This window comes from Delphinus delphis, chromosome 3, assembly GCF_949987515.2.
Source record: "Delphinus delphis chromosome 3, mDelDel1.2, whole genome shotgun sequence".
NCBI lineage: Eukaryota > Metazoa > Chordata > Mammalia > Artiodactyla > Delphinidae > Delphinus > Delphinus delphis.
In genome coordinates this window covers 13,899,602-13,925,198 of record NC_082685.1, presented here as the reverse complement: position 1 = coordinate 13,925,198, position 25,597 = coordinate 13,899,602, and the positions used below count along the sequence as shown (strand labels likewise).

General features: G+C 51.0%; 2 protein-coding genes across 2 annotated transcripts; both read right to left on the bottom strand.

The window, feature by feature from the left end:
• Positions 1 to 9,971: 9,971 nt before the first annotated feature.
• Positions 9,972 to 16,690, bottom strand: TMEM221 (transmembrane protein 221). Its single transcript, XM_060006692.1, has 3 exons — positions 16,197 to 16,690; positions 13,856 to 13,941; positions 9,972 to 10,441 (listed from the first exon to the last, which is right to left on the bottom strand). The coding sequence occupies exons 1-3, from the start codon at positions 16,514 to 16,516 to the stop codon at positions 9,972 to 9,974; spliced, it is 876 nt and encodes a 291-aa protein (XP_059862675.1). The 5' UTR covers positions 16,517 to 16,690.
• A 5,113-nt stretch (positions 16,691 to 21,803) lies between these two features.
• Positions 21,804 to 25,315, bottom strand: NXNL1 (nucleoredoxin like 1). Its single transcript, XM_060006691.1, has 2 exons — positions 24,943 to 25,315; positions 21,804 to 22,134 (listed from the first exon to the last, which is right to left on the bottom strand). The coding sequence occupies exons 1-2, from the start codon at positions 25,266 to 25,268 to the stop codon at positions 21,804 to 21,806; spliced, it is 657 nt and encodes a 218-aa protein (XP_059862674.1). The 5' UTR covers positions 25,269 to 25,315.
• Between the last annotated feature and the right edge of the window lie 282 nt (positions 25,316 to 25,597).

Sequence of the window (25,597 nt, the reverse complement as noted above, 5' to 3'; positions counted from 1 at the left end):
AGGCAAGGGGTAGGGGCTGGATGGAAACCAGTGCCTTCAAGTCATTTGTGTCAAAACTCGCTGGTGCCTGGAGGCCACGCGGGCGTCCTCCCTCCAGGAAATAAAACACCACGCTGTCCGGGCCGTCTGTAGTCTCCATTCTGACTGTGGGTGTCTGTGGCTCGCAGGAGCCAGGGACGGACGCACACCCAGCAAGCGGGTGAAATCCTGGAGGGCAGGGGGCGCTGCCACCACTCCCATTCTACAGAGGGAGAAACTGAGGCTCAGCGAGTGCCTGAGCCGGGATTCCGAATCACAGAGGAGACCGGGTCCCGCCCCTCCATCATTGCGCGTAACAGTAATAATAGTAACAGCTACCGTTTATACTTCGAGGACCTTCTCACCAACACCTGATGTACAGTATCTCATTTAGTCCTCCCCCAGCTCAGTGGGAAGCCCCGGTTGCGTGGCCATTTCACAGATAGGAAAACCGAAGCAGGAGGCGGCTAAATTCACAGCTGGGATTCCAACCCAGAGCCTGCTCTCTTAACCACCAAGCTGTTCTGTTCTGTGCGTCCCTTTTCCTCCGCTGTGTGGTAGACACAAACGGTGGATACTCATGAATTGCGGTAGTTACCTCTTGTAAAGTAGCGTGAAAACTGAATTAGGAAATACTGTATTCCTCGGGGAGACACAGGTAGGTTTTTGTAAGCCACTAGTCACATTTTGGTCAAGTAATCAATACATAACCTTGTTTTCTGTGCATTTCAAGACACCTTGTTTAATATACATGCTGCCGATTTGTTAACGGTGAACTCACGGCCACCAGCCCTAGAACTCACGTCTGAACAAAGCTCGTCGGAGAGTATTTGCTTCCGGAGGCACATCCCAGCCTTCTTGCACCTGGGGACACTAGATAGCTCTTCAGCACTACACTTGGGGGCCTTTGCAAACAGCAAAACTCACCAATGAAAAAGCACAAAAATGCAAAATGGGCCCCTGGCTAGACCTCAAGAAGGATGCCTGTTTACAGTCAGAGCTGGAACAGGAAGGCAGGACATCGCCTTGTCCTACCACAGCTGGGAACATGCACCTCTGAGGACTCAAATTTTTTCCGGCACTGGGCGTGTCCACCAATAGCCACAAAAGCGCTGTGAGTATCGATCTGGGGGTCACAGATTTGAGCCAGTAGGAGAATTGGCGAATACGGACTCCACAAACTATTTGTGAAATGAACCACCCCAGGGCTCACACTGTCTCTCCCACGCATGTGCTTCCTTTTCTACTCTCTCTTCCCCAGGTACCCATAGCGTCAGGGTGGCCCAGGTCAGGAACATTCCCCAGATCTCTGCAGCGTAGGAAGGCTTAAGGCTTATTTCTCATCCGCATCACGTGCCCATGGCAGGGCGGCAACAGGCTGCTAGTCGTAGTTGCAAGGATCTCACGCTGTCAAGTGCTCTGGCCTGGAAGTGCCTTGTCAAAGTTCTGCTCACAGCTCATTGGCCAGAAGGGGTCACATGGGGTCCCAAGGGGATGTGCCACCCACCCAGGCACTTGTGTCTAATGACACTGGCCTGGGGACCTGAAGGGGGAGATACTGCTCTGCACAGGGATCTGAGGGAAAAGAGTCCTCTGCCCTGGGAGTCTGAGGGTGGAGACAGTGAACTATCCTGGAGGGGAGGGTGGGGGGAGACGGTACCCCCTCCCCACCCCCCACTTCAGCTGCCTTGGAAAAACTAGGCCTCTGATGCTAAGATATCTCCCCGGATCTCTCCACTCTGGGCGTAGCCAGCACCTGCCGGGTCCCACCCAGGTTGCTCTGGCGCCGGCCATGGAATCCGATCCAGCTGGGAAGCAAAGCCTGTTTGTTCTCTCTGGTTGTGATCTTGGCCACCCCGAAACCAGCCCCAGATCACTTTCCAGGGCATCTGTGTGTGACCAGGGGCCCCCGGATGACCCATACTGGCCTTGGGTCCGACTGGCTCAACCATCATTGCCAGGTCACTCACTCTGCAAAATCCCAACCCTCTTGAGTGCAACAGTGCCTGGGAACAGCCTCACAAAGGGGCCGGAAAGTCCCAATGGAGCCTCTCCCCTTAGTCCCCAACTCCTGACTTGGGCCACATCAATCCTCACAGCTCCCACTAAGCTTACATCCTCTTGGGCTACAGGGAAGGGAGAAGAAGAGGAAGACTTATCCTTCTCCCTTTAGCCGGCTCTGAGGCGCTGAGACCCGGGCATCACAGGGTCCTGGGGACTGAGAAGGACATTTCTGGGGAGATGTGGTCCCAGCTCCAATGCTCACTAGCTGGTGACCCTGAGCAGTGGCTTAACCTCTCTATACCTCAGTTTGTCCATCTTTACAATGGGAATCTCAATGGTCCTCACCTCATTTGGTAGTTCTGAGGGAGAACTCTTGTGGGGCTGTGTCTCTCCGCTGCCTCTGCTGACTGTTGCAAAAACTCTTCCTGGCTCTCAAAGTTCTTCTCAGCTGGAAGGCTTCTGCAGCCCAAGGTCGTCTTCTACTGGCTTCTACTAGTCTGGCTTCTGCTAGTGGCATACCCCACACTTCTTGTATTCAAGTGTTCCAGAGCCCAGATGTGGCCCCTACTGCTCTCTCCACCCCCGGATCAGAGGAATGATCTGTGCCAGTCTTGAGCATCCCCTTGGGCACCCTCCCACCCAAACCCCCAAAGCTGCTGGCTTCTACCCCATCATTCATCCTGCCTAGTTTTTTGTTTGTTTTGGTTTTGTTTTTTTGCCATGCTGCTTGACTTGCGGGATCTTAGTTCCCCGACCAGAGATTGAACTTGGGCCACTGGCAGTGAAAGTGCTGAGTCCTAACCACTGAACCACCAGGGAATTCCATTATGCCTGTTCTTGAACTTGATCCAAGCGCAATGCCCAAACGAGTCCTCTTCTCTTCTGAGCCTGGCTAATTATATTCACTGTTAGGTCTGAGACACTCATCTGTGTTGCCTGAATCAGTAATTCCCTCTTGTTAATTGCTGAGTAGTATTCCATTGTATGGATGTACCACAGTCTGTTCATCTGTTGATGGACATTTGGATTGTCCCTAGTTCTTGGCCATTGAAAGAAATTGCTCTGAGTACTCTTGTACATGTCTTTTGATGAATACACACTCATTTTTTTTTGATTCTTACTAGTCATATATATATATATTTTTTAACATCTTTATTGGAGTATAATTGCTTTACAATGGTGTGTTAGTTTCTGCTTTATAACAAAGTGAATCAGTTATACATATACATATATCCCCAAATCTCTTCCCTCTTGCGTCTCCCTCCCTCCCACCCTCCCTATCCCACCCCTCTAGGTGGTCACAAAGCACTGAGCTGATCTCCCTGTGCTATGTGGCCGCTTCCCACTAGCTATCTATTTTACGTTTGGTAGTGTATATGTCCATGCCACTCTCTCACTTTGCCCCAGCTTACCCTTCCCTTTCCCTGTATCCTCAAGTCCATTCTCTAGTAGGTCTGCGTATTTATTCCCATCTTGCCCCTAGGTTCTTCATGATCATTTTTTTTTTTTTAGATTCCATATATATGTGTTAGCATATGGTATTTGTCTTTCTCTTTCTGACTTAACTTCACTCTGTTTGACAGACTCTAGGTCCATCCACCTCACTACAAATAACTCAATTTTGTTTCCTTTTATGGCTGAGTAATATTCCATTATATATATGTGCCACATCTTCTTTATCCATTCATCTGTTGATGGACACTTAGGTTGCTTCCATGTCCTGGCTATTGTAAATAGAGCTGCAATGAACATTGTGGTACATGACTCTTTTTGAATATGGTTTTCTCAAGGTGTATGCCCAGTAGTGGGATTGCTGGGTCATATGGTAGTTCTATTTGTAGTTTTTTAAGGAACTTCCATACTGTTCTCCATAGTGGCTGTACCAATTTACATTCCCACCAACAGTGCAAGAGGGTTCCCTTTTCTCCACACCCTCTCCAGCATTTATAGTTTGTAGATTTTTTGATGGTGGCCATTCTGACCGGTGTGAGATGATACCTCATTGTAGTTTTGATTTGCATTTCTCTAATGATTAATGATGTTGAGCATTCTTTCATGTGTTTGTTGGCAGTCTGTATATCTTCTTTGGAGAAGTGTCTATTTAGGTCTTCTGCCCATTTTTGGATTGGGTTGTTTGTTTTTTTGATATTGAGCTGCATGAGCTGCTTGTAAATTTTGGAGATTAATCCTTTGTCGGTTGCTTCATTTGCAAATATTTTCTCCCATTCTGAGGGTTGTCTTTTCATCTTGTTTATGGTTTCCTTTGCTGTGCAAAGGCTTTGAAGTTTCATTAGGTCCCATTTGTTTATTTTTGTTTTTATTTCCATTTCTCTAGGAGGTGGGTCAAAAAGGATCTTGCTGTGATTTATGTCATAGAGTGTTCTGCCTGTGTTTTCCTCTAAGGGTTTGATAGTGTCTGGCCTTACATTTAGGTCTTTAATCCATTTTGAGTTTATTTTTGTGTATGGTGTTAGGGAGTGTTCTAATTTCATTCTTTTACATGTAGGTGCCCAGTTTTCCCAGCACCACTTATTGAAGAGGGTGTCTTTTCTCCACTGTATATTCTTGCCTCCTTTATCAAAGATAAGGTGATCATATGTGCGTGGGTTTATCTCTGGGCTTTCTATCCTGTTCCATTGATCTATATCTCTGCTTTTGTGCCAGTACCATACTGTCTTGATTACTGTGGCTTTGTAGTATACTCTGAAGTCAGGGAGCCTGATTGATGAATACACACTCATTCTTGTTGGGTAAATAACCTGAGTGGAAATTCTAAGTGGTAAGGGAGGCCTATCTTCAGCTTAAGCAGATACGGCCAAGCAGACTTCTAAGACTGTCGCACCAATTTACCCTCCCACCCACAGCAAATAAGAGTTCCAGTGGCTCCATGTCTTCACCAACACTTGGCATTGTCAGTTTTGTTAATTTTGTCCATTTGTCTCACCAGTTTGAATTTCTTAGCTATCATGTACACTCTTGCCAGCTTAGAAATCTGAACTGAAAAAGCTGACCCGTGCTGTATAGAAAACACCCCTTTCTCATCTTCCTTATCCACCTGCCCTTTTTATTTGTCATGGGGAAGAGCCCACAGAGAATTTACAAGACATTAAGTCGTTTGTGAGATGGTTCCCTTTGGAACCTTTTGTCTTGGTATCCTGGTGTTCAGGCCTGTGTAATCCTCCACTTGAGGGCAGGCTGGATCTAGTGTAGACTCACCTCTAACCAATGGAATACAGTAAGGGTGATGGGACTTCACTTCTGTGAGTAGGTTTGAAATACAAGATTTCCATCTTGTTGCAGACTCTCTCTTGTTGGCTACAATGATGCACACTGCCCTATAGAGAGGCCCACATGTCACGGAACTGAGGGCAGCCTCTGGCCAACAGCCAGCAAGGAACCAAGGACTTAAGTTCCACAGCTCACAGGGAATTGAATCCTGCCAACAAACACAAAGTGAACTTGAAAGCAGATCCTACCCTGGTTGAATCATTTTTTTTTCTTTTTTTAAATTTATTTATTTATCTTTGGCTGCATCAGGTCTTCATTGCTGCACATGGGCTTTCTCTAGTTGTGGCGAGTGGGGGCTACTCTTCGTTGCGGTGCGCAGGCTTCTCATTGCAGTGGCTTCTCTTTGTTGTGGAGCACAGGCCCTAGAGCAGGCAGGCTTCAGTAGTTGTGACACGCGGGCTCAGTAGTTGTGGCTCGCGGGCTGTAGAGCACAGGTTCAGTGGTCGTGGGGCACGGGCTTCGTTGCTCTGCGGCATGTGGAATCTTCCCAGACCAGGGCTTGAACCCGTGTCCCCTGCACTGGCAGGTGGATTCTTAACCACTGTGCCACCAGGGAAGCCCTTAAAGTGTTTTTAATAAAGTGTTCTCTGGGGGAAACGGGCCCCTTGTTTGCTCTGAGCAATCTCCCTCAAGGTGGCATCTGACCTTCTGTTCTAAATGTCACCAGCACAGAGGACCCCAACTCCATCTGCCACTTTCAGAAGATTTTACCTGCAGAAGTAAAGGTGGGAGACCAGTGGGTGTGATGAGGGGGCAACAGTGGTGACCCTTGTGTGAGTTAGGCAGGGTGTTGGCACGTGGTGGGCATCCAAAAACCAACAGCTCTTCTCAACCACAAATAGCACAGTTAAGTGCTTTCAATATCCCGTTTATGCCTGCTGTTGCAAAAATACCACGAAGCTGGAGCAGATGCTATCTGTGCCTCCCTCCCCTCCACAGCAAGTACCTGTGACCCTGCCTGGGGCCTCCTGTGACCAGAGGAGCGTGTCTAGCTGGTGCACAGGGAAGGCTAGAAGTGTGAGGGGTCAGTCCCTCTGGGAACAGCTCTCAGCTAATGCCTGATGGAAATAGGAGGATAAATATCCCAGCCCCCTCACCCCTGGGCTGGGACCAACTGCCATGTGTGCTCTATACTGTCTCCCTGGGGTGCCCAGGGGGATCGAGCCCCCGTTGCCCTTAGCGCCATCTGCCCATTGGCGCCCCCTGCAGGGTTCCGGGGCTTCCTGGGGTCACTTCCCAGGTAAACCACATCTTGGCAATCATCTCAGCCTTTGGTTCTGATGACCTTAAACCAAGGCAACATCTTTTTTATAATTAATTAATTAATTAGGTTGTGTCGGGTCTTAGTTGTGGCATCTTCATTGGGGTATGCGGGATCTTTTCGTTGCAGTGCACGGGCTCTTCGTTGCAGCGTGCGGGCTCAGTAGTCGTGGCGCATGGGCTTAGTTGCCCCACGGCATATGGGATCGTAGTTCCCCGACCAGGGATCAAACCTGGGTCCCCTGCATTGGAAAGCGCATTCTTAACCACTGGACCACGAGGGAAGTCCCCAAGGCAGCATCTTTAACAGATGTGTCTACACCTCAAAATGTACCAGGATGCCGACAGCTACTTATGTCGGTGAGGCCCGTGGAGCTAACGGAGTCATTGATGCGCTCCGATTTGGTCCTCACAGCTGTACTATGATGGGATTGGGGGATTAGCCCTATTTTATAAAGAAAGAAACTGAAGTGCAGGTCGCATGACTGCTCCCTGAGCCAGGTCTGTCCAAGCTGGCTCTTGGAACACAAAACCCTCATCAGGTGCCCGGGACAGGGAGCAACCAGAGCGTTTGGCTCCAGCCCTAGGACCAGCCTCTTCCCTGCTCGCCAGATTCTGATCAAAATACGAAGGTGCTCAGCACCCCATCCAGGGCGGTGTCGACAACAGGGCCAGGTTTCAGCAGGGACTGTGGGCAGCGCTTCCAGCCAGCCTCCCACGTTGTAACCTTGCAGACTTTCCAGGGCTCCAGTTCTTGGTCCCAGGAGGACGCGCGGAGATCTGGGATCTCTGATGGGATGAGGCTAGTGAGCACGTAGGGCCCACATTTAAGGAGGTGCTCGCTTCAAACTTGGGGCCCACCTGCAGGTGAAGGAAACTGAGAGCGAGTGCCTCCTTAAATTTTCTTTTTTTTTTTTTTTAAGTTGAGGTGAAATTCACATAACATGAAATTCACCAATTAAAAATGTACAGTTCGGTGGCATTTAGCGCACGGACGATGTGCAACCATCACCTCTATCTAGTTCCAGAACATTTCCATCGCCCCAAAGGAAACGTCATCCCTATTAGCCATTACTCCCCATTCCCCCTCCCCCAGCCCCTGGCAACCACTAATCTACTTTATATCTCTGTAGGTTTGCCTGTTCTGGACATTTCATATCAATGGGATCATTGGCCTTTGTGTCTGGCTTCTTTCAATCAGCATCATGTTTTCAGGGTTCATCCGTGCTGTAGCATGTGTCAGAGCTTCTTCCTTCCTTTTATGGCTGAGTAATATTCCACTGTATGGATGGATCACTTTTTGTTTATTCATTCATCTGTTGATGGACATTTGGGTTGTTTCCACCTTGTGGTGATTGTGACTAGCGCTGCTATGAATGCACGTGTACAAGGATTTGTCTGAACCCTTGTTTTCATCTCTTTAGAGACTCCTTAAATTTTGTACCCGCACCCTAGTCCTGGCCTTGAAGATTAGGCCTAGACGTCTAGCTTCTAATTCTCCTGACCAGTCCACCAGGTACTCCTCGCACACAGCCAGCTTGGGTCCTTCCTCCTCAACTCTCTTGCCCACCCTCAGAGTCCCCAGGGCCTCCCCCATTCCAGAGAGTTCTCAGAAACTGGAGTCTCCAGTGTTTCCCGGGCACTAGCTATGTCCTGGTGTCCTACGTGACAGGGTTATGGGGTTCCAGCCATCACCACCGCCGTGTGTTCTCACATGAGTGGCCTTGCTTTTCTGGCCTCAGTTTGCCCATCTGTGAGTGGGGTTGTCCTAAGGATTAACTAAAGCCGGAAGTGCCTGGTGTGTGTCTGCAGTACTAGGCATGGGACACGACACTCATTCTGACTCGATCCTCTTCAATGATATTTTCATGCTCACCGAGAGCCTATGCTTCCTGGGCACCCCTGTGACAGGTGCCATATGGGAGGAGGAGGTCTGTGCAGCCTCCCAGGGGCTCAGGAAGGAGGTGATCCAAGCCAATGGGGCACCCAACTCTGTACCTGATCATCAGAATCCTTACCCAAGGTCAGGTTTGGGGACCAGCTTCCCTGCTGGGTGCTGCCACCTCTCTGCCCATGGAGATGGGTCCTGGGGGACTTCAAGTCACTGTGTGGCCGAGCTTCCTCCACCCCGAGTCCCTGTGTGGCCCAGGAAGGGACGGCTTGGGAGACTTCTGGGAACATTTGTCCATTTGGGGTGGGGGCAGGGACCAGGCCATCCCCGCACCCTGTGAAATGTATATGCGTGAAGATTTGTGGGGCATGGGTCCCAGACTTGGCTCTACAAGGGGCATACTCTCTGCCCCCTGACTCCTGCCCTTTCTACCCCCACTCCTTTCCCTCCACCCCTCATCCTGGGTCTGCACTTGGCCACGCAGCACGTTTGGACATGGCTCAGATGACATGGAAATAGTGACATGGAGTTTATTTTCAGGTTGCGCAGGACAGGGGTGGGGCCAGGGCCTCCGGAGACCCCCTGAGGCTCTGAGTTATCCACTCCAAGCCCTGTCAGTTCCAAGAGTCCCAGACACTGGCCATCAACCCACCTTTTCCTGCTACCAGGCACCCCGACTGACAGAAGCACAGGTTGACACGCCTTGAGGACCTGCTATGCACAGGCCCCTGGAATGGCTCACACGGAGTCTCACGGGAGCCTTAGGAAGAGGGACCGCTTCCATTCCCATTTTACAGACCAGGAAACTGAGACACAGAGCGGTGAAGCCCTCAGCCACAGGCCCACAGCCAGGAGTCTGGGTCCAGGCCTCCAGGTGCGTCCATGGCCCTGGGCTGCTCTGAGCTCCGCACACACAGGTTTCAAACGCTCACAGCCCGGAAGGAGTCGCAGAGTCTGAGACTTGCACTATCAGCAGCATGGGGGTTACAGGACCTGGGTTCGAATCCTGGCTCTGATGCTCAATACTGGCCGTGGGACCCTTGGTGAGTCACTGCCCCTCTCTGGGCCTCGGTTTCCTCATCTGTAAAATGGACGGAGATGTTTAGAGAAATGCTGCCTGAGCTCTCCCCTCCCCTCCTGCCTATACCAGAATCTTATTCATTCTGGGCAGCTACATTTCCTTGTCTCATCTGTATTGAAGCGTGCCCACATGACTCTGTTCTGGCCAATGGGGTATAAGCAGAAGTGTCCCAAGGCCTCCCAGGAAAACTTCCAAAATCTCCTGAGAAGTCCTGGCCCTCTGCCTTTCTCTCTGAGTGAGGTAAAGGTAAAGGTTGGAGCCCTGGCAGCCTTTTTGTGCCATGAGGCAACCTTGAGGACACACATCAGGGATGCTGTGAACTGAGAGAGAAATCAAGTTATACTGCTACTGTGGTTGAGCCTGGAGCTATCTCTACAAGGGTCCTCTTCCTGCTGCCTGACCCTAGGTCTCTATCCTTGATCTTTGGGCTCACACCAGAGTGGAGTCCTTCCCTGAACCCCCTGGCCTGTGGCTCAGGATGCTACGCATCTCATGAGTGACCTCTTCCCAGTGCCCCTCACTGGCAGACAGTGTCCGGTGCATGCGGAATGCAGGCAGGCTGCCCTCCCGGCCTCCCCCTATGGCTGCAGGTGTTGTGGCAGTAACCATGGATCTGAGGGAGTCCCCCGGTTTTGGGTAGGATGAGTAGGGGGTCCAGTGATGGGTACCCTGCTGGGGCTGAGCCCTGGAGCTGGCCTTGGAGACTTCAGAAGGGCAGACAGGGTCGTCTTCAAAGTGCGGTGGGGACAGCTCATGGAGGCCACGGCGGGTGGCCCGGGCGGCCCGGAGTAGAGTGTGGGTCAGCGCCGCCACCAGGACCAGAGCACCCAAGCCAAGGATGGAGGCAGCTGCCGCACCCGTCTCGATCTCGAAGAGAAGCAGGGCGTAGATGGATAGTGCTGGGGAAGGAAACGGCTCTTATTCAACGTTTGTTCTCCCACCCCTGGGAGAGCTCCCCCACATGGAGAGCAGTTATAGAAAATTGTACATTATGATAGGCACATAGACTAACGCATCTAACCCTTTCACACCCGACAAATACATCATCATCACATCTGTTTTACTATAAAATGGTAAATTGCGTGTTATGTGTACTTTACCACGATTGAAACAACTCAGATCTCAGGCTTTCTGAATCCCTGTGATTGACCTTGAGTGAATCACGGTCCCTCTCTGGCCTCAGTTTGCTGATCTGAACAACAAGACAGTTGGCGGGGACTTCCCTGGTGGTCCAGTGGGTAAGACTCCGCCCTCCCAATGCAGAGGACCTGGGTTGCACCCCTGGTCAGGGAACTAGATCCCACATGCATGCCACAACTAAGGAGCAGCAACTAAAAATCCCACATGCCGCAACTAAAAAGATCCCACATGCCACAACTAAGAACTGGCGCAGCCAAAATAAATAAATAAAAGTAAATCTTAAAAATCAAAAAAGACAGTTGACGACCTGGCCTTGAGGACCTGTACTGGTTTTCTGTTGCCCTGTCCGATGTCCAGTTGGCACCACCATTCTTTTTGGTGGGGACTGTGCTGTGCATTGTAGGACATTTAGCAGCTTCTATCCACTAGATACCAGTAGTACGCTCCCCCTGCCCTATCGTGACAACCAAAAATGTCTCTAGATGTTGATTGCCAAGTGTTCCCTCAGGGGCAGAATCAGTTCCCATTGAGAAGTGCTGGTCCAGTCCCTACCCCTACCCTGGTCACTGGTCTAGAAGGACTGACCCACCACTCTGGCATCAGTGACATGTATGGTTCTAGGCCAATCAGAGCACTGCTTCCCCTGATTATAGTGATTGGTGCATGGCTATCACATGACCCAAGCTCAGCCAATCAGAGTCAGCCCTGGGACCTTTGCTTGGCCTATGAGGACAGGGTTATTTTCTAACTGCAGCCATTAGGGAATTGGTAGGAGAGAAGCCCAGAGCTGATGAAGGACTTCTTGGCACTTTGTGGGCTGTTTTAATGCTTTCTCCAGCTCTGTACTCTTGCTTTTGAAGATGCCACAATGCATCATGTCTGACATATTAAGGCAAGGCCAAGGACTTTTTTTACTCTAAACATTTTTTTAAAATATTTTTATTTATGTATTTATTTGGCTGTGCTGGGTCTTAGTTGCGGCATGTGAACTCTTAGTTGCAGCATGTGGGATCTAATTCCCTGACCAGGGATCGAACCCAGGCCCCCTGCATTGGGAGCGTGGAGTCTTAGCCACTGGACCACCAGGGAAGTCCTTGCTCTAAAATTTTTTTTTTTTTTTTTTTTTTTTTGCGGTACGCGGGCCTCTCACTTTTGCGGCCTCTCCCGTTGTGGAGCACAGGCTCCGGACGTGCAGGCTCAGCGGCCATGGCTCAAGGGCCCAGCCGCTCCGCGGCATGTGGGATCTTCCCGGACCGGGGCACGACCCGCGTCCCCTGCATAGGCAGGCAGACTCTCAACCACTGCGCCACCAGGGAAGCCCTAAACATTTTTTTCTTTTTTTGAAAGATCTTTATAACTATTATTTTGGCTCTGGTTAGCAATGAATGAATGATTGGCTGGACATGCTCAGGAATTCTTGCTGAGTGAGGTCACCTATCCTCAAAAAGAATCTAAATGGGAGCTGAACAAATTCTTAATTTAATGCTTAATGAGGCTGACATAGTTACCTTTGTTTGCCCTTTGTGAGTTTTCTTGTATTTTAGAATAAGAATATTTTATTCTTCAAGTCTCCAACACTTTTGTTGGCTTATGAAAAGGCTTGAGGTCATAGGTATTGTGTTGAAAGCGCTTACAGAGACAGGCCTCTTTCTCAGGGCACGGCAGGTGATGAGATGAAGTGAGAAGCATTTCTGAAGACCTCATTGGAGTGCCTGGATCCAGCCACACCTGAGGCCAATAACCCCTGATCTTTTCAGATACACGAGTCACTCCATCCACTCTCCTTTTTAAAAAACACACATCCAGGGCTTCCCTGGTGGCGCAGTGGTTGAGAATCCGCCTGCCAATGCAGGGGACACGGGTTTGAGCCCTGGTTCGGGAAGATCCCACATGCCGTGGAGCAACTAAGCCCGTGCACCACAACTAATGAGCCCACGTGCCACAACTACTGGAGCCCACGTGCCTAGAGCCCGTGCTGTGCAACGAGAAGCCACCGCAGTGAGAAGCCTGCACACCACAATGAAGAGTGGCCTCCTCTCACCGCAACTAGAGAAAGCCCGCTCACCACATCGAAGACCCAATGTAGCCAAAAATAAGTAAATAAAATATATTTAAAAAAAAAACACACACACATCCAGAACATTTTTGTTTGTTTTTGTTTGTTTTTGGCCACGTGGCACGTGGGATCTTAGTTCTTAGTTCCCTGACCAGGGATGAACCCACGCCCCCTGCAGTGGAAGCGCAGATTCTTAACCATTGGATCGCCAGGGAAGTTCCACACTTAATAAAATTCAGAGCATTTTATGAAGTCAAACAACAAGAGTTATGCAGAGTTCGCTGCACTGTACATACAAATTCCCACAATGAACCCTAGGCTCATATCTCATGAATAAATCTTTTAAATATATCTTGTAAACTTCTATTTCTCTATTATGGTACTAAGGAAAAACAGTAATAGCAAATCCCTTGTTTTTCAGTCAGCTGATTTTTTTTTCTTCCAGTGAAACAGGTTGTTTATAAGGCTGCCAAGGATCTATGTATGATTCAGCGCTGAGTCTCCAGCACCAGCAACATATTTTTCAAGATTAGAACAAAATATAAGATGTCAGGAGTCTCTTTAAGAAAGGTGATGAGGGGAAGGGGGGGGGGGAAAGAAAGGTGATGATTGGATTCCTTTACCAGCATGTTGTGGGTGAGAGAATGTTGATCAAAGAAGAGTTATAAGTCGGGGAAGGAAAGACAGTGCAGTGTGTCCCTCGGGCACTCAGGTTATTAGTTTTTACTCTGCTTCATGTTTTGGGATTTAAAATTGCATTTCTGGTTTATGAAGCGTATTTTTTTTTCTTAAGCCCTTCTTGAGCTGGATTCAGATATTTGTGACCAAAACAGTTTTTGCTAAGGTCAACCTGTGAAACACTATCTCCAGAAACCACCAAGGACTTGGAAACTTTTATTCAAACCAAATGTAGAAAACTGATGAATCAGAGGTGTTCTGAAGACAGCTGCCATTTATGGAATCCCCACTGGGATCAGATGCCAGCCATGGGCTAGAGTGTAGGAGCCAAGAGTGAAACAGGCAGGCTGCCTCTGGAGCTGACCCCAGTTGTGGGGCTATTACCCCCGGTCACCCCAACCCAGGGCCCTACACCCCATGTTCTATCCTGAGCACGTACCTGCTAAGTAGACGGAGACCCCACAACAGAAGAGGCCGAGGGCCACATGTCTGAGGAGGCGGCAGTCATAGAGAAACCAGTCAGACCTGGCAGGGAGGGGGGCAGGAAGAAAATGGGCTCAGGAGGCAGAGCTGGTGGAATAAGGATGGGGAGGAGAGGTAGGGGGAGTGGTCCAGCTTTGGGGAACTGGAGGTCTATGTGAGGACCTAACCATCCACTCATCTTTCCCCCCACTCATTCATCCTTTACCATCCACCCGTCCCCATCAATTATTCAATCATACAGCCATCCATCCATTTAACCATGCTTTGTTCATCCATCCATCCATTTATTTAAATATCCATCATTATCCATTCATCCATTTGTCATCTGCCATCCATCCAACCCCCACCCACCCATCCATCCATTGTCTATCTCCCAGTCACCATCCATCGAGCAAACCAACCATCTGTCCATTCATCCATCCAGTCCCTAGCCATTCCATTCCCCTCCCCCAAAACCCATCCATATACATCAGTCCATTCGAACACCCAACACTAATGAAGCAGCTATTGTGTACAGACACTTGCTAAACATCTGACCTCCATTATTTTACAGACCATAAGCTTATTTGGGGGTGAGAAAACTGAGGCTAACTTGTTATCAGTGACAATAGAAACAGAGATTCCCAAGAGCTGACATGGATTGAGGACTTAGTTTTGAGCCCAGCCCCTTGCTAAGTGCTTCCACTGGGTGCATGCCCTTCTCCAGTCCTGTGAGATCAGGAAAAGGAGAGCTTCCATCATCACTCACCTCCCACCAATACCATGGAAATGGCCTCCTCCCTGGTCTGCCTTCCAACTCCCCTCCTGACCCCTTTTCTGCACAGTGGCCAGAGTGGGTTCTTTCAAACTTAAGTGGGTTCTTTCAAACTTAAGTCAGATCACATCCCTCCTGGCTCACAACTCTCAGTCAGAGAAAACCCCAAGGGCTTCACCACAGCACAGGAAGCGCTATATAATCCAGTACCTCTTGGACTTCCTTGGTGGTCCAGTGGTTAAGACTCCGTGCTTCCAATGCAAGGGGGGGGGCAAGTTCAATCCCTGGTTGGGGAACTAAGAGCATGCATGCCACATGCGGAAAAAAAAAAAAAAAATCCAGTACCTCTCACTTCCTGGCCCTCATCTTCCTTATCTACCCTTCAGCCACACCAATCACCTCTATCACCTTCTAACGCCCTAAGCTCCTTCCTGCTCCAGGGCCTTTGCACATGCTGTTCCCTCTGCCTGGATCACAGTCCCCCAGATCTTCTGCCTCCTTTCCTCCCTCAAGTCTCAACACAGGCCTCCCCTGATGGTCCCATCTCATCCCCCACCCTGTTCTCCTGCACCACATCACCCCATTTTCATCCATTTCCGGCATTCATCACCATTTGACATTACTGATCTGTTTTGTATCTTCATTATCTGTGTCCCCATGAAGGTGGGTCCAGGTCCGCCTGGTTCCTGCTGGGTCGCCAATACCCAATGCTCGGCTCAGCCCCCCGGCAGGTGCCCAACGCATATTTGTCAACTGACAGAACACATGCTTTTCAGCACCCCTTGAACTATCAGACGGAGGGTGCACAGTTCGGATGGGATCAGATGGTGGAATTTCCCATCCGCTCAGATCCATGGAATCCTGGACAAGGATTCCAGCTCCCCTCCCCCAGCATCCTGGAAGGAAACACTCAGATATGGGACAGCCAAGTCCTTGGCTCAAGGAAGGTTCTGCACTCCACATGCACCCGCCGGCCGCCCTGTCCAGTGCCCATATCCCCGAGCTCAGGTGCCTGACAAGGAACCCCACCCAGGGCCAGGGCACATGTTCTGGCTCTACCAGATTCAAGTTCAAATCCAGTCCACCCCCTTCCAATCCTGGCAGCCTAGAGAGAGCAGACTCTTTTTAACACACTGTTAAAACGGGAGATAATAACAGCGCCAGCCACCCAGGGGGCTTCACTGTGTTAATCCACATTAAGTGGGGGGCACCTAGAGCTTAGGTTTCCATAAATGACAAACGCTATCAACACTGGGGCTAACTGACCCCAGGCCCTCTCTGAGCCTGTTGCCACATCTTTGAAAAGGGGGTCCCAGCTGTAGTTGTACCTGCTGTAAATTTTCAACAAATATAGGATGGAGGGAGGGGATGGATGGAGAGAAGGAGAAAGAGAGGGAGGGAGGGACGGAAGAAAGGAGGAAGGGAAAGATGGATGGAGGGAGTGAGGAAGGAAAGCTCTCCCCCAACCTGAGGCCCAGAGAAGGGAAGCGGCTCCCCCGGGCTTGTCCAGCCCCCAGCCGGGCAGAGGGGCCGGTCCTCCTACCTGCCGGAGCCCGGTCCCCGCGCCATCTCGGCGCCCAGGTGGCCGCAGAGCGCGGCGAGAAGCAGACAGGTGAGACCCAGCACCAGGGCGAGCGCGGCGAGCGCGGCTGCCAGCGGCAGCAGCGCCCCGGCCGCGTCCTCCGGCAGCCCAGGGCCGGCGCCCAGCTCCGGGCCCACCACGTCGATTCGCGGTCCTCGAAGTTCCGCGCGGCCCGCCTGCAGCTGGAACAGCAGCTGCGCGCCCAGCGCCGCCAGCACGGCCGCGGGGATGCCCAAAAGGATCATCGCGGCCAGCACCCGGCCGCCGTACGACCTGGCCATGGAGGGGTCCTGCGGGCCTATGGGACAGTTGAGGAATCAAAGAGATTTTAGGGGGCAGGGGAGTTGAGGGGCGTCCGAGGCCCTCGGCGGTCCAGAGGGGGCGGGGCCGCAGGGGGGGTTTCTGAATATTGTCGGGGCCGCAGAGGGCTCGGGATGCCAGTCGCGGTGAGGACGAGAAAGCTCTGGGAAAACTTGAGACAAAGTCTTTTCTTTCTCTGTGACCGACAGCTCCTGGCCTCAGAGTTCTGGAGGGGCGGGGCCTGCGGGGGGCGGGGCGAAGAAGGGGCGGAGGCGGTCCCACGTGGGATAAGGGCGCCGTGGCGGGATCCAGAGAGCCTCTCAGATCCATAAACTCATTCAAGTGCCCCATTTTCCCCTCCCGCTGCCCCAAGCACCTGTTTCATTGCTGTCTTTTAAGAAAGAAAAGAAACTTGACCGAATTTTTAAATAATTCGCTCAGATATGTGGTCTCTACCCGCGGATCCGGCAATTGGCTGGAATGTCCCCTCTGCTCACCTTCTTTCAAGGCTTTTCAGAAACGTCAGCCACCTCAGAGAGGCCCTCCTGCACCCCCTCCCCAAGCAGCACACCTGTCCTTCGCTGCTAGCCTTTGTTCTTCCCACGGCACATTTTGGGGGATATTACTTATTTATTTTTAAGTTTTAAAAATTGAGGTGAAATTTACACGACATAAAATTAACCATTAGAGGGGCTTCCCTGGTGGCGCAGTGGTTGAGAGTCCGCCTGCCGATGCAGGGGACACGGGTTCGTGCCCCGGTCCGGGAGGATCCCACATGCCGCGGAGCGGCTGGGCCCGTGAGCCATGGCCGCTGACCCTGCGCGTTCGGAGCCTGTGCTCCGCAACGGGAGAGGCCACAACAGTGAGAGGCCCTCGTACCGCAAAAAAAAAAAAAAAAATTAACCATTAGAAAGTGAACAATTCAGTTGTATTTAGTACATACACAACGTTGTGCAACCATCACCTCTATCTAGTTCTGGAATTTCCATTTCCCCCCCCTCCCCCATTAGCAGTCGCTTCCCATTCCCCCCTCTCAGCCCCTGGTAACCACAAATCAATCTACTGTCTGTCTCTATGGATTTGTCTTTTCTGGACATTTCATATAAACAAAACCAGACAATATGTGGCCTTTTGTGTCTGGCTTCTTTCCCTGAGCATAAGGTTTTTAAGGCTCATCCATGTTGTAGCTCGTGTCAGTGCTCCATTCTTTTTTTTTTTTAACATCTTTATTAGAGTATAATTGCTTTACAATGGTGTGTCAGTTTCTGCTTTATAACAAAGTGAATCAGTTATACATACACAAATTTCCCCTTCCCTCTTGCATCTCCCTCCCTCCCACCCTCCCTACCCCATCACTCTAGGTGGTCACAAAGCTCCTAGCTGATCTCCCTGTGCTATGCAGCTGCTTCCCACTAGCTTTCTATTTTATGTTTGGTAGTGTATATATGCCCATGCTTCATTCCTTTTTTATGGCTGAATATCATTTCATTGTATGGGTGGACCACATTTACTCATTCATCTTTTGATGGACATTTGGGTTGTTTCCACCTTTTGTCGACTGTGAATAGTGCTGCTAAGAACATGCACACACAATGATTTGTTTGAGTCTTGTTTTCATTTCTTTTGGGTCTACACCTAGAGTGGGATGGCTGGGTTATATGGTAACTCTCTAACTTCTTGGGGAACTGCCTGTTTTCCACAACGGTTACACCATTTTACATTCCCACCAGTAGTGCACCAGGCTTCCAATTTCTTCATTTCCCTTCCAACACTTGTTATTTTCTCTTTTTTTTTTTTTTTTTTTTGTAACCATTCTACAGGGTGTGAATGGGTATCTCATTGCAATTTCGATTTGCATTTCCATAATAACCACTGAAGTAGGGTGTCTTTTCATGCCCTTGTTGGCTATTTGTGTATCTTCTTTGGAGAAATGTCTCTTCATATCCTTCGCTCATTTGGATTGTTTGTCTTCTTGCTTTCCTGTAGCACTTTACATCTCTGGCAGCGCACCATGTGCATTCTCCCACTATGTGTGGCCCGGTAGTGGGGGAGGGGTGGCTGCTTCAGACCGTAGAATGTCTGCTTCAAGTGTCCACTGCTGTGTCCCCTTTGTGTCTGGGTCTGCACCTCGCACACAGTAGGCTCTTAATAAATGCTTGTTGCATGCATGAGTGAACGGATCGCTTTGTACTCCTGCTCTGTAATTCTTGCGAAGTTTGAAATATCAAAACTGAAAATGGTTTCAAAGTTAACACATTCCTGATAGATCCAGAATATAAGAGTGAATGAGGTCGACATGGCCTCCTGCAAGCCATCTCTGTCTTAATGCATTTGGGCCTGAAAGACAGCATAGTCATCACCTAGGCTTTACAGATGAGGAAACTGAGACACAGAGAGGTTAAGTAACTCCCTAGGTCACGCAGCAAACACAGACAGCCTAGCTCCCACCCACTGCTTTATATTGCTTCACAGAAATGTTATAGATCCCACTGGTTTTGAATTTCCAGGTCTCTTCTCTAATTTGGGGAGCCATTTTTTTCAGGTTTCAAAATTTTGGGGTCTTCTGGGAAAAGTTTGTGGGCCTTGAGCCCTCAGCCCAGTGCCTGATGGGTAAAATGACCCCAGGGGAGAGAACAGGGTGACCCTTCAGCAACAGCTGGCTTCTTCCTTTGCTGTGTGGCTTTGGGTAAATCCCTTAACCTCTCTGGGCCTCCTCATCTATAAGAGGAATCAGTTTATTCATTCATTTATTCACCAGGCTTTGGCCCGACACACCCAGCCTTTTTCTTCATCGCCAAAGTTAGAGTGAGTTTTCCATGTTTTACAGGTAAGAAAACGTCTCACATTGGGATAGCTGGGGCTCAGTGATTTGTTTGGAACAGAGTCCTTGCTCTGTTCTGGGTGTTGGGGATACACAGCTGTAAGATAGAGGCATTTATTCATTCAAAAAACATTGATGGGGGCCCGTGCCCCCCTGGCTCTGGAGACCCAGTGGTGACAAAGGCAGGTCCAGCTTGCCCTTCTGGGGAGGAGGTGAAAACACACGCTAAATCAGCCAAATAAAGGGGCAATTCTATGCAATGGCCAAAGGTCATTACAGCCCTCTTTTAGACTTCACAATTATTTGATGGAGGCTGGGCGGTAGTGTCACAGATACCACAACCTGGCACCCCCTTTGAATATGGGGGTGATTCTCTGGTTTGGGGGTGTCTGGTTTCAATTTGGAAATTTAACCCTGCAAGTTGGCAACACTCTGTAGGTGACACTCTGACAGTGATCTTGTCTGCCTTGGCCAGATGCCAAGCTGTCCCTTCCTCACCTTAGCTGTGACAAGCAGGAGTAGAGATGGGGATGGGAGGTTTGATCCCTATCTACCAGGAGGGAGACTCAGAGACGGCCAGTGACCTGCCCACATCACACAGCCTGACAGGACAGGGAGCGGACTTCCCTACCTCACTGCCCGGGGGGCAAAACCTGGCCACTCTCATTCCGTGCTGGCTGAAATAGTAAAGATATTGATGGGATGTGTGTCCTGTGGTTTGCTCTCGGGAAGGATGTTTTTTAACTTCTTTTAAAGGCTGTCGGTGAGCCAGCGACCTAAGAATTTAAGAGCCATTATCACAGGGTTTAACACAACCATTTCACAGATAGGCCTAATTAAGGTCAATGAAGGGCAAGATGTGTCTGGCACCAGAGCAGGTGGCATCACCGACCTGAGCCTCAATTTCCTCACTTGGAGATTGGGGGTTAGGGGTGAGCAAGAAATGAGGCACTTGTCCAGTCCCTAGGCCTCCAGGGCCTCCCAAATCCCGGAGTCGCACCGCCCTCCTAGCACACCCTTTCCGGAGACTGGGAACAGGTGTGGACTGCACCTCATTTGCATGTTTGGCCCCTCCCCTAGGACGTACCTCCCCATCTCGCCGCCAGGCGGCGCCAGAGGCAAAATGAAGAGGTTCATGCGCGGAGCGAGCTCCGGCTCTGGGTCCTTGGCTGACCTGCCAGGTAGGACCTTGCCTTACTGTCATTTTCCAGAGGAAAGAAAGGAGGCGTAGAAAGGGGAGGTGACTGTCCTACAGTCACACAGCCGGGAAGGGGCTCCAGACTAGGGTTTTTGATTTCTATATTCTGCTGTCTCCTCGTGAATCCCCAGGGTTCACCAGGGACAGGGAGACTCTGAGCCCTCGCTGAAGGTCCTGGACCCAGCGCACACGACACCAAATATTGAACTGCATCCCGTGCAAACTACAAATCCGTTGTTAAAGGATTACTGTAGTTTTGCGCATGAAGCATGTGAACAACGCCATTTAGTGCACGGCGGGCCGAGGGTTCTCAGCACCATCATTTGATTTTGGTTTGCATTTTCCCATTTTGGAACTTGTAACCACCCCTCCTCCCCAAGTCTTAAAAATATTTCTAGAGGCCCTTGAAAAGCTCTCCCTGCTTCACCACCCCGGCCGCTGGAGAACCAAGACAGGTCCTGGGCCTGCCAGGTCCTGGGGGGGAGGGGGAGGGAGGCCTCACACAGAAACCTCCGTCATCGGCCCTGCGCTAGGTCTCACCCTCCACCTGTGGCGGGGGTGGGGCGTCCGAACTACCTCAGGTCCCGCCCTGCTTCTCCCCCGCCATCTCATTACACAGCCCCTCGCCCCCGCTGAATCCTGAGGGTGTGGAGGGTGGGCCGCAAAAAAGACCCTTCCTGCTCCCCACTTCTCGGCCTTTACTCTGCATCCGGGGAGCTCAGAGCAGCTCCACCCTCACCGCTCCTCTGCTCTTCGGGCTGGGCTCAGAATACAGACCGCCTCCCCAGCCCGCGGCTCCGGCCTGACGCTACGTCCCCTCCCTCCTCCTGGCCTGAACTCAGAATGGTCCCCTCCCTTCACCCCGACCCCACTTCCCGTCCCGCTGGGGCTCATCAGAGATTCTGCTTGCTCTAACCGTCAGCCTTCCACCAGGGGGCCTCAAAACAGCCCCCCGGTACCGCCCACTACCGGGAGGTCGGGGGGTGGGGGTGGGATGAGGGCTTATCACAGACTCGCCCCTGTCTGTCTGTTCTGTCCTACCGGAGGGTTCAGAGCAGACCCCCACCCCCTAGCCCCACCCACCCTAGGGGAGGGGGAAGGACTCCTCATAGACCCGCCCCTGTCTGTTCTCTCCCACCAAAGGGATCAGAACAGCCCACTTCCGCCCCAGCCCCGCCCCAGCCCCGCCCCCGCCCTCCTCGGGGGTTTCATCATGGACCCCCCCAAGTCCGGTCCACCCCTCCAGGGGTCAGAACAGCCCCACTGACCCGCCCTCGGCCTCGCCCTCCTGCCCGGGGTCGCCCCCTCTACCCCGGCCTCGTACGCCCCGCGCAGCCGGGTCCACTCTGTACTTGCGGCGGCGCAGTGGTTCGGTGAGGCTCCGCGGCGCGGGGTCGTCCAGGTCCTCTGGCAGCAGGAAGCTGCGGTCCAGCACCTCAGACGCCTCTTGCCAGTTGGCGAAGCAGGCAGGGCCCAGGCGCCGGATCTCGTCGGCCGCGTCGAGCGTGAGCACATCCCCATTCGGCTTGAGCACCACGACCGCCGGCAGGCGCTCCACGGAGAACCGGCGCCCGAGATCCCTGCGGGGCGGGCGGGTCAGTCCGGTCGGACCCTCGTCCTTGACCCTATGCTGAGGAGCCCCACATCCCTCCTCCCAGTACTTACTGAGCGCCTTCTGTGTGCACTGTCCCATGCCGGCCTCTGGGGATGCCCAGGAACCAGAACAGGCCAGGCCACACTGGCCTCCGGGCTTTGGCTCCAACACCCCAGACATGCTCCCACCACAGGGCCTTTGCACTGGCCATGTCCTCTGCCTGGAGCACTCTCTCCAGACATCTGCGGATTAAGACCCTGTATGCTGCAGACACCTAACCTTAAATCTCAACGCCTCTCTTTCTCTCTGCTGATGCGCGGCTCTTAGCATCCAACACACTGCATAGTTTATTTCTCCTGTTTGTCATTTTCTCCCACAATAGAAAGTAGCTTTCTCCCACAATAGAAAGTAGCTTCACTAGGGCTACTTTCTGTCCCTATTCACGAGTGTCCCCATTGCCCGAAACAGTGCCGGGCACAGAGTAGATGCTCAGGAAATGTGTGTGGGATGAATGAATAAACACTGACAGATTCCATAAAGAGATACTAAACTGAGTAAAGGACTTATGGTCAGAGAGGACCTCTTTAAGGAGGTGACCCTGGAGCTGAAATCTGCAGGAAGAGGAAGGGGAGAACTGGGGAAAGTTTTCCCATGCAGAGTGCGCACAGCTGGTGCAAAAGCCTGAAGGTCAGAGGGAGATTGGAGTGCAGCATTGATCATAAAGGCCCTGCAGGGCCATGGTAAGGAGTTTTTGATTTTGTTTTCTGTATGAGAGAGAGCCAGTGAAAAGCCATCCACAGGAGAACCCCAGACCAAATCTCCCATCTAGGCCAAAGCCCCACACGGTCATCATGGAGTCAAGCAGGCTACCAGACTGGTCCCATCACCCATGATTCTTAACTTCCACCCACGGGGTTCTTGGGTGGCCCTTTTCCAGGCCTCCTTACAGAGACACATAGTATTGATACTTGCAAAATCCCACAGGAGTAGGTTGCCAGACTTAGCAACTAGAAATACAGGACACCCTGTGTGAATGAATTTGAACTTCATGTAAACAACAGATAACTTTTTATAAGTATGTCCCTGCATCACGTGGGACACAGTTATACTCAAAATTTTTTCATTGTTTACATGAAATTTATATTCAACTGGGTGTCCTGTATTTTATCTGGCAACCCTGTGTGTGGGAGGGGTGGGGGTGGGGACTCGCTCACTCTGTCTGGATACTTGCCTGGGTGAAGGCTTTGTGGAGAGGACCCTGCCTCAAACAAGGTCAATGTTTGGCTATGATCCCCTTACAGCTGGCATTTCTTCCCCCAGGGGAGGGAAATGTTCACCATTTGGGGAAAAGAACCTCCTCAGCTGCAGAAGGCTGTGGGAGTGAGCAAGTGTGCCAACTCTGATAATGTTGGGTGGGGATGAAGGTCTCCATGACCAGAAACAGAATTCTAAGTTTTGTAACAAAATTGATGACATCAGTAGAATGGCACAAAATCTGGAACTCACTTTGAAATGGTTCAGCACAAACTCCATGTGCATGGAGATAAAGCAAATGGCAAAAATGCCCAAGGGTTTCATTGTGTGCTCCTTCCAACTTTTTGGTATCTTTGAAATTTTTCTTTTATTTTTCCTTTGGCCATGCCACACGGCTTGCAGGAAACTTTTCATAGTAAAAAATTGGGGTTTAAAAAGAATGAGGGACTTCCCTAGTGGCGCAGTGGTTAAGAATCCACCTACCAATGCAGCAGGGGACACGGGTTCAAGCCCTGGTCCGAGAAGATCCCATATGCCGCGGAGCAACTAAGCCCGTGCGCCACGACTACTGAGCCTGTGCTCTAGAGCCTGTGAGCCACGACTACTGAAGCCCACGTGCCTAGAGCCCGTGCTCCGCAACAAGAGAAGCCACCGCAATGAGAAGCCCGGGCACTAAAACGAAGAGTAGCCCCCTGCTCGCCGCAGCTAGAGAAAACCCGTGCACAGCCACAAAAACCCAACACAGCCAAAAATAAGGAAATAAAATAGAAATAAATTTATAAAATAAATAAATAAAAAGAATGAAAGTCTCACTGTTGAAAAGGGGAAAGTCTGCAAATAGCCACAAACGATCACACTGTTTATTGGGCAGCTCCTTGGACGGCTGGAACTCAACCATCTCTCTCTCTCAGCTCCAGTGCCCTCCATGGCTCCCAGCTACTCTGAGGATCACATCCACGCTCATTAGGTGGGATTTGGGGCGCTGCTCCACATGCTGCCTTCTTACTCCTGGTATGACTGTTCCCTGAATTGGCTGTTCTTTCCCTGAAATCCTCCGAGCCTTTGTCTGGGTTATGTCCTCTGCCTGGAAACCCTTCCCTTTCCTCACTCTTTACCCTCCTATTCTCCTTGTCCTTGGTGGTGGTGGTGGGGTGTCTCTCTTTAAAGCCATTTCCTTTGGGAAGCATCCCCTGACCCCCAAATCTCAGCAAGGTCTCCCCATGATATTTCCTCATGACATCCTCCCTTTGTCCTTGGGAACTACTGCAGTTCTTTATTATGTATTTATCTGAGTGTTTGAGTCTTTGTTTCACGTTTGTGCTCCCCCCTTCCCAGGTTGTAAACTCCCCAGGGAGCTGGATGGAAATGGGCATATGTACCCCTCCCCCGCCCCTCTCCCCCAGTCCTCTGTTCTGATTGGCCTACAGAGGGTGCTCATCAACTTCAGATGGAACAGATACCTCAGTAAACAAATACTTCACTTTCAGCAGAAACAGCCCCTCCTCCAGGAAGCCCTCCCTGACCTCTCCTCTTACCTCACCTCTTCAGGTCATCCTCGAAGGGCAAGAAGAGCCACTTCTTGGGCATGTCCCTGAGGAACAGGTCCTGCTGCTCCTCTGTCGAGTCCTGGGACACGTACACCAGAGCCAGCTGGGCTGCCCGCAACACGTAGAACTCATCCGTGAGCCGCACAAAGAAGTCCCTGAGGATGGGTGCAAAGGCCTGGCACTTCGGGCACGAGCCGGCACCAAAGAACAGCAGCACCAGTCGGTTTTCCAGCCGGCGGCTAAGCTCAGCTTCCGTGTCCAACTCATCCTGGTCACTGTTGTTTCGGATCAGGACACGGCCAGAGAACAGGCAGGCCATGACAACCCTGGCTGGGTGCTGGGGACAGGGCGCAAGGACCTTGTGTGACCCCGAGCCTGCTGACTGGCTGCTGTCCCAGGATTAGGAATTTTTAGGAGGCCAGTTTAGAACCTCACTAATCTGCCTAACCTCGACCTGATTCTTTGCTGCCTCTGAGGGCAGGGGGTCAGCTGCTCATGGGCCTGTCTCAGCAGACAGCTGCTAAGGCATTAAAAAAACAGGCTGACATACTGGTGTGAAAATATTTTGTTAAATTGTGATGTAAAAAGATACGTGCCTCTTCATGAATGCATTCGGTAATCCTAAACCACAGGGCTCGACTAATTAAT

Coding starts and splice junctions, on each gene's coding strand:
- TMEM221 (XM_060006692.1), bottom strand. CDS start 16,516: ATGGCCAGGTCGTACGGCGGCCGGGTGCTGGCCGCGATGATCCTTTTG. Junction 13,942..16,196: donor CGGGGACCGGGCTCCGGCAG/GTAGGAGGACCG, acceptor CCTCCCTGCCAG/GTCTGACTGGTTTCTCTATG. Junction 10,442..13,855: donor GGTCTCCGTCTACTTAGCAG/GTACGTGCTCAG, acceptor TTCCTTCCCCAG/CACTATCCATCTACGCCCTG.
- NXNL1 (XM_060006691.1), bottom strand. CDS start 25,268: ATGGCCTGCCTGTTCTCTGGCCGTGTCCTGATCCGAAACAACAGTGAC. Junction 22,135..24,942: donor TTCGAGGATGACCTGAAGAG/GTGAGGTAAGAG, acceptor CCCGCCCCGCAG/GGATCTCGGGCGCCGGTTCT.